The sequence below is a fragment of the Nothobranchius furzeri genome, chromosome 8 (genome assembly GCF_043380555.1).
Source record: "Nothobranchius furzeri strain GRZ-AD chromosome 8, NfurGRZ-RIMD1, whole genome shotgun sequence".
Lineage (NCBI taxonomy): Eukaryota > Metazoa > Chordata > Actinopteri > Cyprinodontiformes > Nothobranchiidae > Nothobranchius > Nothobranchius furzeri.
Window position 1 is genome coordinate 57,368,029 of NC_091748.1, and position 12,628 is coordinate 57,380,656.

Below are 12,628 nucleotides of genomic sequence, written 5' to 3' on the forward strand. Positions count from 1 at the left end.
GTTGCTGTGTCTGATAGGCCCTTTTAACACAGCACAGCAACAGCTTTCATTTCATCGAGTCTGGCTAATGTGCAGCAAGCACTAAATATGTATCCTATAAGAAAATCTAACGATGCGATGTGTAAAATGTCAAAACACTGACCCCGTTTTATGTTTAGGATCCTTTACAGAAGTAGTTGTTTAGTGGTTCAACAGATTTTTTTTACTTATGTTTATGTATTTAGCAGACACTTTTGTCCAAAGCGACTTAAAAGTGATAATGGGCATATTGCCCTTGAGACTAACAACAACAACAACAAACAATTTCCAGTCACTTGTAGGTGGCAGTGAGGCAGCATGATGAATCATGGAGAGGAGGGAACAAGGAGTGGACGGTAGAGAGGGGGGACAGGTGCAGGGAGGGTGCTAGTTTAGAAGATGCTCTCTGAAGAGCAGGGTCTTCAGGAGTTTCTTGAAAATCGAAAAGGCAGCCCCTGTTCTGGTAGTGCTTGGTAGGTCATTCCACATTTGTGGAACGATGCATGAGAAGAGTCTGGATTGTCCTGAGCGTGGTGTAGGCACTGCTAGCCGACGATCCTGTGATGACCGGAGCGGCCGGGCTGAGACGTAAGCCTTTGCAAGAGGATTCATGTAGATGGGAGCTGTACCATCTCGGACTTTGTATGCTAGTGTTAGCAATTTGAATTTGATGCATGCAGCTAGCGGTAGTGTTGTGTACAAATCCGTACAGTCACAGAGGAATAAAACAGCAGAAGGCGTTATCCTCAATGAAGATAATTTGCTTGACAAGACTGAGGAGAGCCTGCATGTGGCCAAAGATGGAGAAGAATAGTTGTCTGGACTTTGGGGAAGAAGGGTGAATTGGTCAAGAACTTTAGGATTTGAAGTGAAATAAATAAAATTTAGAAAAGCAATCAAATCATGCCGCCACTGATCAGTAAAATGATCGTAAAATAGTAAAGACTTATTTTTAACTTTTAATTTGAAATTGTGAATTTGTTGGAGACAATGCAAACTAAAACAGCTCAAAATGTGTCTAATCAACTATTATTTACTAATAACATTTTAGGTCAGCCAGTCTAAATAGAACAGATCAGATAAACTCTTAATAAACTTGTTTTGCTGTCAATTACCATAACTTGTAATTCACTTTAAGGACTTGTGTCAAATCTGATAATGTACTTTAAAGTCACTAATCTAGATTGCAACATGAGAATACAACACAAATAGCATGATGCTGTGCCCTTTTGTAGAAACTCCTTCACTGAGTATCTTCAGTCAGATATTTTAAAGCTCATATCAAAAAAGTTTGTGTCAACAACCTCCTTCAACAGAAGGCAGATTCGATACAAATGTAGTGAACTTTTATTCGTTTTGCATCTGCACCACAAAAACATCCAGATTCTGTTGCAAAAATGGTTTAAATTAAATAAAGACTAAAAAAAAAGAGTTAATTTCTCATGTGTACTGTTTTGTACAACAGGCCACAGAGTGCATCTTATTCTCCGGGAGCTTAAGCGAGGAAAATGAAGCAACAGCTGAATATAAACAAAACGTTTCTCCTTTTATCTCTCTACCTTTATTCTTCAGAAATTTCAGTAGATTTTTGTTCCCACCTTCCAACCATTTCTTTTTTAATGACCTTTTACATTTGAAGAGATGGGCTGCACAATTACTCCCACACAAACACACAATTATGACGAATCTTGCTGGATATTTGTTATGACTGGGCCGACTGAGCCATTAGTTATAGGAGGCAATGCTGGGAAAGGGGAGGGATACAAACGTGTAATAATGCCTCCACCAAAGAATTTCAATCAGCTACGTGTGTCTGCATCCATGTGCACGTGAGCGTACATGCGCGCACGTGTGTGTGTGTGTGTGTGTGTGTGTGTGTGTGTCTGTGTGTGTGTGTGTGTGTGTGTGTGTGTGTGAGACACAGATGTGGATTTACTGTTCTTTGATTGCTGTGACAAAAATAGCTTTTACTTTGAAAACCCTACCTTTTGTTTCATCAGTACTGGTCTGTTTTTATTGATATTGATGGAGATTTGCTGCTCTTTTATGACCAATGTCCACTAAATCTTTAAGATGTGCTTAATTCAATTCAAGTGCCATATTTTTTCTGAGATGATCTGGAAAATGAAAATATGGTACAAACTAGAAAGATCTTATTAAAGAAGTTATCTTATTTGGACAAAATTGAGTTACACTTCTCCCTGTAAACATAAATTATTATCTAAGCAGCAGTTTCTTCATATGCTTTATTTTTTTACATTGTTCAAACAAGTGTCCATATAAACACAAGATTTTAAAACTGAAAAGTTTGGACACACCTTCTCGTTCAATGTGTGTTCTTTATTTTCACGACCATTTACAAAGAGGCCAACAAGTGCTAAACACCACTGGGAACTCCTGCAAGACTGTTGGAGAACCATTTCAGGTGTCTACCTCCTGAAGCTCATAAGGAGAATGTCAAGAGTGTGTAAAGCAGAAATCAGAGCAAAGGGTGGCTATCTTGAACAAAATAGAATCTAAAACATGTTTTAAGTTATTTCACCTTTTTTGGTCAAGTACATAACTTCACATGTGTTCATTCATAGTTTTGATTCTCTCTCTCTCTCTCTCTCTCTCTCTCTCTCTCTCTCTCTCTCTCTCTCTCTCTCTCTCTCTCTCTCTCTCTCTCTCTCTCTCTCTCTCTCTCTCTCTCTCTCTCTCTCTCTCTCTCTCTCTCTCTCTCTCTCTCTCTCTCTCTCTCTCTCTCTCTCTCTCTCTCTCTCTCTCTCTCTCTCTCTCTCTCTCTCTCTCTCTCTCTCTCTCTCTCTCTCTCTCTCTCTCTCTCTCTCTCTCTCTCTCTCTCTCTCTCTCTCTCTCTCTCTCTCTCTCTCTCTCTCTATATATATATACATATATATCATATGATAATGTCAACAAGTTAATCTGGAGGAACGACCACATGTGGATGAATGTTCGAGATGTTCAATAATGCATTTAAATACAGTGCTCAGAATAAATGAGCACACCCCACTACATTTGTCAGAAAACCTCTCAAAATCAACATTTTCTATGAGATACCATAATACAAAATTCTCCTACAGATGTGGGCCATTGATTACAAACAAGCCCATGTTGCAAAAATAAGTACACCTCAACTATAGTCTTAGGAAAAAAGCCACACTTAAGACTAAGAAATTCCAATTACTAGGCATTCAACCACTGGTGAGTCTAATGATTTCTTTAATAGATGTCCAGCAGACAGGTGACTATAAAAGGGCATTACTTAACAGAATCAAGCCTTCCCATTTCAAATGTCAGCAATGGCTCCACATGGAAGAGAAATGTCACAAAATATGAGAAAGCAAAACATTTCTTTACACAAAAAAGATGAGGGCTACAAGAAGATCAGCAAAAGTGATCCAAAAATGTAAGAAAAACTGAAGTGCAACCATCTTACAGAGACACCCAGGCTGTCCACGGAAGTTAAAACCAACAGGATCGTCTTCGGATGAGAAGGGTTGAAGAAATTCACCATGCAAGTTCCGTCAAGTGACTGTTTCTTGTGACGCCATACGGCACACACTGCAGAGGAATGGCATGCATGGGTATCGTCCACAAAGGAAGCCTCTCTTAAAGCCCATGCACAAAAAAGCACACCTAGGATTTGCTGGGGCCCATGCTGAAAGAGATGAGGACTACTCGGACTCTATACTCTGGAGTGAGGAGATAAAGATCCCTGTTTTTTGAACTAATGGTTTCATAACTGTATGGCGTCATAAAGGTGAGGATTTCAAAGAGAAATGCATGGTGCCTACAGCGAAACATGGTAGTGGTGGTGTCCTTATGTGGGCTGCTGGTGTTGGGAAGCTGTACTTCATTGATGGTCTCATAAACTGAACAATGTACAGCTCTATACTGAAGGAAAAGATGCAGCCATCACTTCGTGCACTTTTCCAACACGACAGTGATCCAAAACACGCATCTAAAGCTACTGTTGAATTTCTGAAGAAGAACAGGGTGAAGGTGATTGAATGACCAAGTCTGTCTCCTGATCTGAATGCAATCCAACACCTGTGGGGAATTCTAAAGCAGCAAGTTGAGCATCACTCTCCATCCAGCCTCCAGGCTCTACAACAGGTTATTCTTGAAGAATGGAAAAATATGGATGCTGCAAAATGTCACTAACTTGTTCATTCCATGTCTAGAAGGCTTGGTGCTGTCCTTGAAAAGCACGGTGGTCATACAAAATACTAGATGTAGTAGTTTTTGTTGTGGGGTGTATTCATTTTTGCTTGAACCAATTTTAGTAAAACTGAAGATTTTGTAATATAGGTTATATTATTAACCCTAATTTCATGTTACCGAGTTAAACAAGCGTTCAATAAAACCAGCCTTGTGAACATTATGGAAATTGTTCTTTTGTTCATTGAGCTAAATTTGTACTTTTAAAAGGGGGTGTACTCATTTATGCTGAGCACTGTATTCCCTTTTTCCCTGAGTTTGTTTGCTCATGCAAAATGGCATGTTATTAATATAGATACAAAATGAAATGAATGGTAAATTATTTGAATTAATTCACAAAAAACCTGTGATTAATCTAATTATAACTTCAATTATTTGACAGCCCTAGCATATGAAGAAATGTTTGCCCGAAATTTGTGAACTTTGATATTTTTAGTTTTTCTTTTATATATATATATATATATATATATATATATATATATATATATATATATATATATATATATATATATATATATATATATATATATATTTGGGCAAATGTTGTAAAATCATACTTTTATAACAAATGTGCAATTTTCTTTCCTAAATGTGGACAATTACCACCTGAGAACAATATAGGGAACCTAAGTTTTTCCAGACGGCTCATGGGTTCCCAGAAGAACAAAAGAAAAAGACTGCAAGTGAATGGGGCTAACAGAACTATTTTCTACCCTCCTCAGCAACACAGCCTCTCACTTACATCTGACCAGGCGAGAAGATAACTGAGGTGGCTTAAAAGCAGGAAAGCTGCAGAACCTGTCAGGTTCACCCCCAGACTGCTCAAAGGCTGTAATTTGTGAAGTGGTTGTGCACATGTTCAATCTGAACCATCATCTGGAGCAGGTCCCCATCCCATGGAAGACCTCCTGTGTGGTTTCAGTTCCCAAAACATCCCATCTCAGGGAGCCAGACCATTACATCTCAGGGAATCAGAACATTACAGACTAGACCTTGCACCTAATGAAGACCATGGAGAGGACTCATCCTCACCCACCTATGCTCTGTGGTGAGCTCAGAGATACACCCAGTTTGCATATAAACCAAACAATGGGGTGGGGGACACCCTCATCTACCTGCAGCACTAGTCACTGACTCACCTTGAGATGCAGAAAAGCACTGTGAGTCAGGTTGTTTGACTTTTCAAGTGTTTTCAACACCATCTAACCATCTTTACTGCAGCAGAAGAACAGGGGTGCAGGAGTAGACAAACATCTGACTGCATGGACCATCAACTACCTCACCAACAGGCCACAGTATGTAAGGCAACTTACGCAACTGTATGTCTGAGGTGGCTGTGTGCTGTACTGGAGCTCCCCAGGACTTCACCTTTTCTGTTCACCTTCTACACCTCAGACTTCACCTACAACACCAGCAGCTGTCACCTCCAGAAGTTCTCTGATGATTTTTTGGGGGGGAGGGGGGGGGGGGGGGGGGATCTGATGCACAGGTCAGATTCATGATTAAATTAGCATGACTACAAATCAGATGTCGGCACGTCACATATATGACGTCACCAATAATCTCCTCTCCCCTGGCATAGCTGCTACTTACCACATGGCAACATTTATGATGGTTCTTTCCTCCCTGACGAAGGCATCAAAGTTCATTAAACTTACAGCCATTTTTCCCCTGCTCATCTTCATGTCTGGTTCAATGGCGTCAATTTCGTGATGCATATTTGTAGTCCCTGACATATTTTCATGAAAAACCTAAAATAACGTCTCCCCCATATGAAAAATAAGCACTTTGTTGGCATCAGAATGTGTCTTTAAATTGCACAATCATCTCTGTAATTCATGACTAATAAAAAACGGGATTAGAAAATAGCGTTTTTATCCACATTGACTTGCACACATTTTTCGTTCTTATGGGGACCCATGGTCCGGAAGTAGATACTTAGGCTCCAATACACATTTAAGGATGAACCTTTTTGTTTCAAGATAAAATTTCAACATCCTTGAGCAACAACAACAACAAAAAAAACTAACAAAGAAAATTTGGTTTCATGTCTCAGAAATTTATTATTTACAAGTTTTTGGTCATTGCTGGTTAATGTGTAAGTGGTTCAAATACACCATTTTCAATTTTGACTAGGTGCCTAAGGTGATCGTCACCCCAAATACCAGCATTTGCACATGAGCTTTAGGTCCAATTGTCTCATTAGAAGAAAATGTCCCAGCAGATCATTAGAAAGTTGCTCTGATTTATCACCTTCCCCCAACAGCATCTTCATTTTTGAAAGAAGTGATCGTGAGGACAACCAAAGTAGATCCTCTTTTCTGATGGTGAATAAGTTATCCGTAGGAGTTCAAGCTCAAAGGCTTGAAAGTCGAGTTCAACGCAATTGAATCACCCCATCAGTCCAGATGTCTGTGAGGGGTCTGAATGCATTGTGTGCATAAGTCTTGTTGTGCATCCTTCAGCCACCAATTGTAGGCCACCCAGTCAGATATTTATTACTATTGATCTACTTAATCCCAGCTGGAGACTTTTGTTCGGTCGGCTTGAGTCTCTGACCTCAATTAAGTTATGAATTTCTATCTGATAGACTAAGAGTGCTTGAGGCCTGCTGTGGCTGAGCCACCAGGCTGGATTAATTAGAATTAGCGGCGCTGTGAGTGGCTCTCCCCGCCTCATGGATCATGTTGTTTTACCACAAAGTAAAGACGAAGGCAGGGAGGGTTGGACTGAAGGGGACTTGGGTGAATTGTGGGGATGGGGACTGATGAGGAGAAATGTAAAAAATGTAGAAGCAAGTTATGCGATACTTGGACTTGCTGCTTAACTTTTGCTTTCCTTACATCAGACGTTGATGCTTCCTTCCTTCCTGTCATTGTGTTCATGTTGGGGTAACCTGTCTCTCACCTGTCCATCTTCTATGTCACCTTAATCCTGCCTCTATCACATAACCTCTAAGTAATCCCGACTAACTCAGACATTGTGTAATGCTACTCTGGACAACTCCAGGCCTTTGTCTAACTCTACTTCTCATGAATGGACACCGTCTATCTGTAAATACTTATTACTATGGCAACCTGGAGGTGTGCGAGGGGGTTAGAGGAGGATTTGGAACTTCCACCTAAAAAAAAAGTTGTGTGTGGGAAGTGGAGCTAATCTGCAGGTTAGGGATTACAGCACCTGGACAGAGATGGCCACACACGCGCTCACAGGCTGTTATGAGGATTCTCCGTTAGCACAAGTCTATAAGTAACTTTAACCTGGAAGGTGTATTAAAATGTCTCTTCTATTAATAAAACATTAAGCTGATAAAGACCTAAAGTTACTCAAACCTTTTTTTTTTATTAATTCTGCTATAAATTATGCTTTCCTTTATTTGCCTTCACACAACTAGAAAATAAATGTTTTAATAATTAAAAAGATTTTCAACATTCAAAGTATCTTTCCAGAGTTTTCCCCTTTCAGAAATTATGTATGATTTTTCAGAAATCCGTAAAAGCGATTGTCTTATCATGTACTGAGATATAATGTAAGTAATACGTCTTTTTAAAAAATGTTTTGCTAAACACGCCCCCTGCCCCGCAGAGCTCCGTGCAATAGGAAACTGAGCGCCGGCCAGAGCTAACCAATAGCATTAAACTACCGCTTACATGCTTCAAATTTAAGGAGTAGCTCGGCTGATGCAGAGCTGATGAACTTTTCACAGACAAGTAAGTCTCTAAAATATAAATATGTGAGAACACAGCATGACATGAGAATAATACTAGTAAAACAACGTGTTTTAGCTCTGTTTGTCAGCTACAGAAGCACATTTATAAACAGAAACGTGAAGTCGCCATCTTAAAAAAACAGATTGACTGATTATTTGTGTGATATGCTTGTCAGCCACTACATGGTGCCATCAGATAAGAGAAATAATCCGGAAAGATGCTTTAATCCAAAATTGCAGGATACTCTGTTCAAGACTTTTTCAGAACATCCCAGATTTCCACAGTGGATCTAGACTATTACACACCATGTTGGTACTTGTAGCACATTTTTGAAAACTGTTTCTTACATGTTTTTTTTTTTTTTTTTTACATTTAACCAAGACAACATGCAATTAGTAAATTTTATTAGAAATTTGTATAATTTGATTGTAAAATCGCCAGTGTTTCGTCCTTTGGCAGATTTTATTATTTTATTTGCAAGGTCTAAAACGGATCAATGGAACTTGCTGTGAAAACTTTATTAGCTACAATCCCAAAACAATAATAAAGTCCCAGTTGGCTGAATAGGAATAAATACAATTATTATAATCACTAAAATTAAAACAACCATTTGTCCAAAAAATCATATATATGAACCCGTTCTTTGAAAGAAAACTATGTTTAATGTTTAACTTAATCTGATGTTTGTATTTATGTGCACATAAACTCTGGCACAAAAAACAGATGTAGACTTTAAAACTTTCATTTAAACAGTTTTACTTTAATTAGTTTTTACTCTAAGATGCCAGAGGCTATTTCCGGTGCCTGTCCCACTCTGTAGAATAATTATTTGAGTGAACAGTGACTCTGAATGGCGAAGAGGAGGAGGAGGCTTAATGTGCCATCCCACCACCAGGGCAGGAGCTATAGTTGGCAGGTGGCAGATCTGTGATCCGTGTGTATTCAAACACACGGCGCTACCTATTGTGGTCCCTTGATCCTGGATTAACTATCAAACAAGCCCTTAATGCAGGTTACCAGGGTTTGGGAACAATTCACTAAAACAATCAGTTGATTACTTTCCAACGATTTTTCTCCTCTGCCAAGCAAATAATAATACTTTTTTGTTTTAACTCTTAAGCCCCCTCCCTTTTTAATCAACAAATTAAGCATAAATCGTGTTTGATCTTTATTTACTGGTTGTTCAGCAGTTGGTGGAGGTCAAGAGAGATTACTGGTCGCTCTAATAGCTTGCAGACACGCCAAACATTCCTCTGTCCACCTCATGAACAAACCCACATCCTCTTTGTTTCTCGCTGGACCACGTGGGCAGAAGGACAAAACCATAAAACTGTTTGTTAAATGTTTATCTTCCGCAGCTTTCTTCTTTTCATCCTTGCCTCCTCTCCTCTTTGACTTGCCTCAACTTAAAGGATGTCTGCCCACATTCTAATGAGAAGCATATTGTTCTGTAAGCTCTACATAGTGAGATAATTTGGCATTGTGACAAAGAGCTATGATTTATCCCACTGTATTTTTCTCTCAGCCACCTCATAAATCTGCTACCAGTAACTCTGATGCAGAGGTCCAGTTTCTTTAACACTCAGCCTCCTCCACGGCCGACTTCCTCCGACACCTGGGAGAGCGGCAGGTGGAGAACACAACCCGATTCATGAATAGAGCGAACGTCTCTGCTCTGATTGGCTGCAAAAGCCCTCCTCTTACAACAGCTGTTGGTGTTTTTCACTCATTGTGTACGCAGAGAGGCCAAATTTAAAACTAAACCAAATCATTCAAAACAAATGGTGCAGAAAGGAGGAAAAACACATACATGTGCTCAGAGTGGGAGGATCAATAACTGGTTGACGAGGTAAATAAAGTGCTCAAATATTAGTACCTGAGCAGAGATTTATGTCTCCTGCTTTAGCTGCTGAAAACTCTCGGCGCTCAGATTATTAATAAATATTCTAATTAGGACTATAAATGTGTTCTATTAAAATGCAGAACAAAAGCTCGTTCTGTGCACCAGTCCGACTTGGCTGTCATTATCTTGATATGGCTGTAAATCATCAGTGAATTGTTTTGCAGTTATCCCACTGTTAAGTCTGCCCTGCACCCCCACCCCCCCACCCCCACCTGGCCACAAGCATTCAAAACAAAAGAGGCCACGCATGACCACAAAAGAGAAAGTCATTTGTGAAATGTCCTGATTATGTGGGGTTGTGTAACGTAAAACAATTTGCCTGATTACTTCCAATTGATTTGTCCTCACAGTTAAAACCTCGCTGAGCAGTCTGGTGAGCTGCACTCAGTGCTGCTGCACCGCCGCCGCCGCCGCTGGGCAGAGAACGAGGAGTAATTTCTCCGATGTGCAGCTGAGCCAGCTTACTGTCTAAGCTAAAGCCTGCTGGATGCTGCTAAACCTCAAAGAGTCTAAACACAAGGCGAGCTACCAGCTAACTGTGTCTGCTAAAGCTCCGGGGGATTTGTGTGTGGCACAAATTGAATTAAAGGTGACCTTCTGGAAGGGGATGGAATGACGGAAGGGAAAGGTGATGCAGGAGATGTCACGGTTTGCCCACAGTTGGCCTGGGCTAATGTTGGAAACTGTCCCACACTTTCCCCACCTTTTCTAGCCAAATAAAATCTTGTAAGAACATTAATCCATATTTATAGCATTCAGTAGTGACTTAACTGGAGTCAATTGGGGCCAACTGAGGTAGATCCTACTCTGGAGGAGGGACTCCTCAGAAGAGGCAAAGAAAAAGAGCAGTGCTCACCTGACTGTTGATGTCTGCTTTGTGCTGCAGAAACAAAGACACCAACTCCTTGTGTCCTCTGTCACAGGCCCAGTGCAGGAGAGTGCGGCCCTGCCGGCACAAACACACAATGCGGTAAGCGCAAAAGGTACGGAGGAAATAAAAGACATGTCTAGGAATCAGCAAGAAAAAAAAAACACCCCGTGTGAACTTTATTTGAATAAAAACATAAGTTCAATATTAATCTCTTAAAATTAAATGAGACATATTTAGGATACTTTTTTTCTTAAGTTACAATTGTTCTATTGTCGATACCACTGTTGGAAACAGAGCTTTCAGTCGCCCTGCTCCTCCGCTCTGAAACTCACTTCCTCCGGACATTCGAAACTCCGACTCCCTCCTCTCATTCGAATCCAAACTCAAAACCCACCTGTTCAAACTGGCTTACAGCCTCTAGTCCACAAAATCTGTCATTACCACCGTATTTATTTTTTACTTTTATTTCTATTTTATTTCATAGTTGTGTATTTTAAACTATCTTGTTCTTATGTTACTTGTATCATGTTTTGTGAGGTGACCTTGCATTAGTATTATTATTATAGAGTTTAAAGGAAGGAGGCTGGAGCACTCGAGTGAGTATTTATTTCTACGTTTAGACAACATGGGTGTCTGTCAGATTAACATCTAAGTAGTGCGGCCAAATAAAGATCTTTGCACTAAATCTCTCTCACATGAAGCCATTTCAACAGTTTTATTTAGGACATTTTCAGTACCTTCCAGAATGAGCCATTTCAGAGCTTTCGACACTTTATAAGCATACTATGCAAAATGTTCATATTTTTAAATCATTTTCGTGTATGTGCTAAATTGACCCTTTACAAGGTTAATTAAATATCACTGCATTAACCCTAGAGAAGAACCACTCCTGTAGAAACTAATGAAGGCTGAGGAGACATTTCAGCTGTTAAGATTTAGGTGTTAAAAAGACGAACACACAGCGAGGTGATAAGTTTTGCTTTTGGTTCTACTAAACAGACATTAGGGGTGCTAAACGCAAGCCAAAACTGCAAAGTGTGCCTTTAAGAAGACAAAAAGGAGCTGGCCAAGCCCACCCCTCCCCTGCTCATAAAGCAGAGAAACTCCTAAATCTGGGAGGGAGTTGGAGTAGAGCTGCCACTCCTGTAGCAGCAGCTCTCCCTTGCACATGAGAGGTGTTTTTACATTAATTTCCCCGTTTTTGAAATCAGACAGAGACTTTTTAAAACAAAAACACAAAATTCCTAAAACCAAACATTGACAGAAAACGAATGGATGGATTTCTTTCCATTCCAGTGTTTAGAGGCAGTAGAGACCCACATGGCAGCACAAAATTATGCAAAAGGGGAGTTTTGCACAATATGTGCCCTTTAAATATTAGTATTCAGAACCATTTGGGCTTAAACTCCACAACAACCAGCAAAACAAGGGATGAGATATGTTAAAGCAGAGATTTAAAGTCTTCAGAGCACACATTCTTTAAAGTCTAACTGTGACAGCGTGCACAGAACAAAAGCCACACACACACACACACACACACTGGCCTTTCTTCAGGTCTAAGATCCTTGTTCCAATAAAGCCACACAAGCTCATTTTTCAGTGAGGCCAATTAGGTAAAGCAAACTCTCCAAGCCCACCTCTGTTGCTTAAATCATATTGATCACCGAGGCTGCATGGTAAAACGGGTACTTATGAGTCCGGCTAGAATACAAATAAGTCGGCGTCTCCTCTCGTCTTTTTGTTCCAGGTGTTCTGCTGCTGACTGGAGGACACTGTTTAAACTCAGTACAATCTACAATTTAAAGGCACCACAGTAATAAAATACTCAGTGTGTCAAAGGAACATTAATATTTCCAGTAATTGCATTTTAAACGTGTCTTTTCTGGTGACTACCAATCCAAGTTT

At 40.0% G+C, this 12,628-nt stretch overlaps 1 protein-coding gene across 1 annotated transcript in view; it reads right to left on the reverse strand.

The window, feature by feature from the left end:
• The window catches only part of acbd6 (acyl-CoA binding domain containing 6), a 54,720-nt gene that overhangs the window by 23,999 nt on the left and 18,093 nt on the right, over positions 1 to 12,628 (reverse strand). The window contains exon 6 of the mRNA XM_015971316.3: positions 10,709 to 10,798. Coding sequence (XP_015826802.1) covers positions 10,709 to 10,798 — 90 coding nt within the window. The remainder of the gene's footprint in view (positions 1 to 10,708; positions 10,799 to 12,628) is intronic.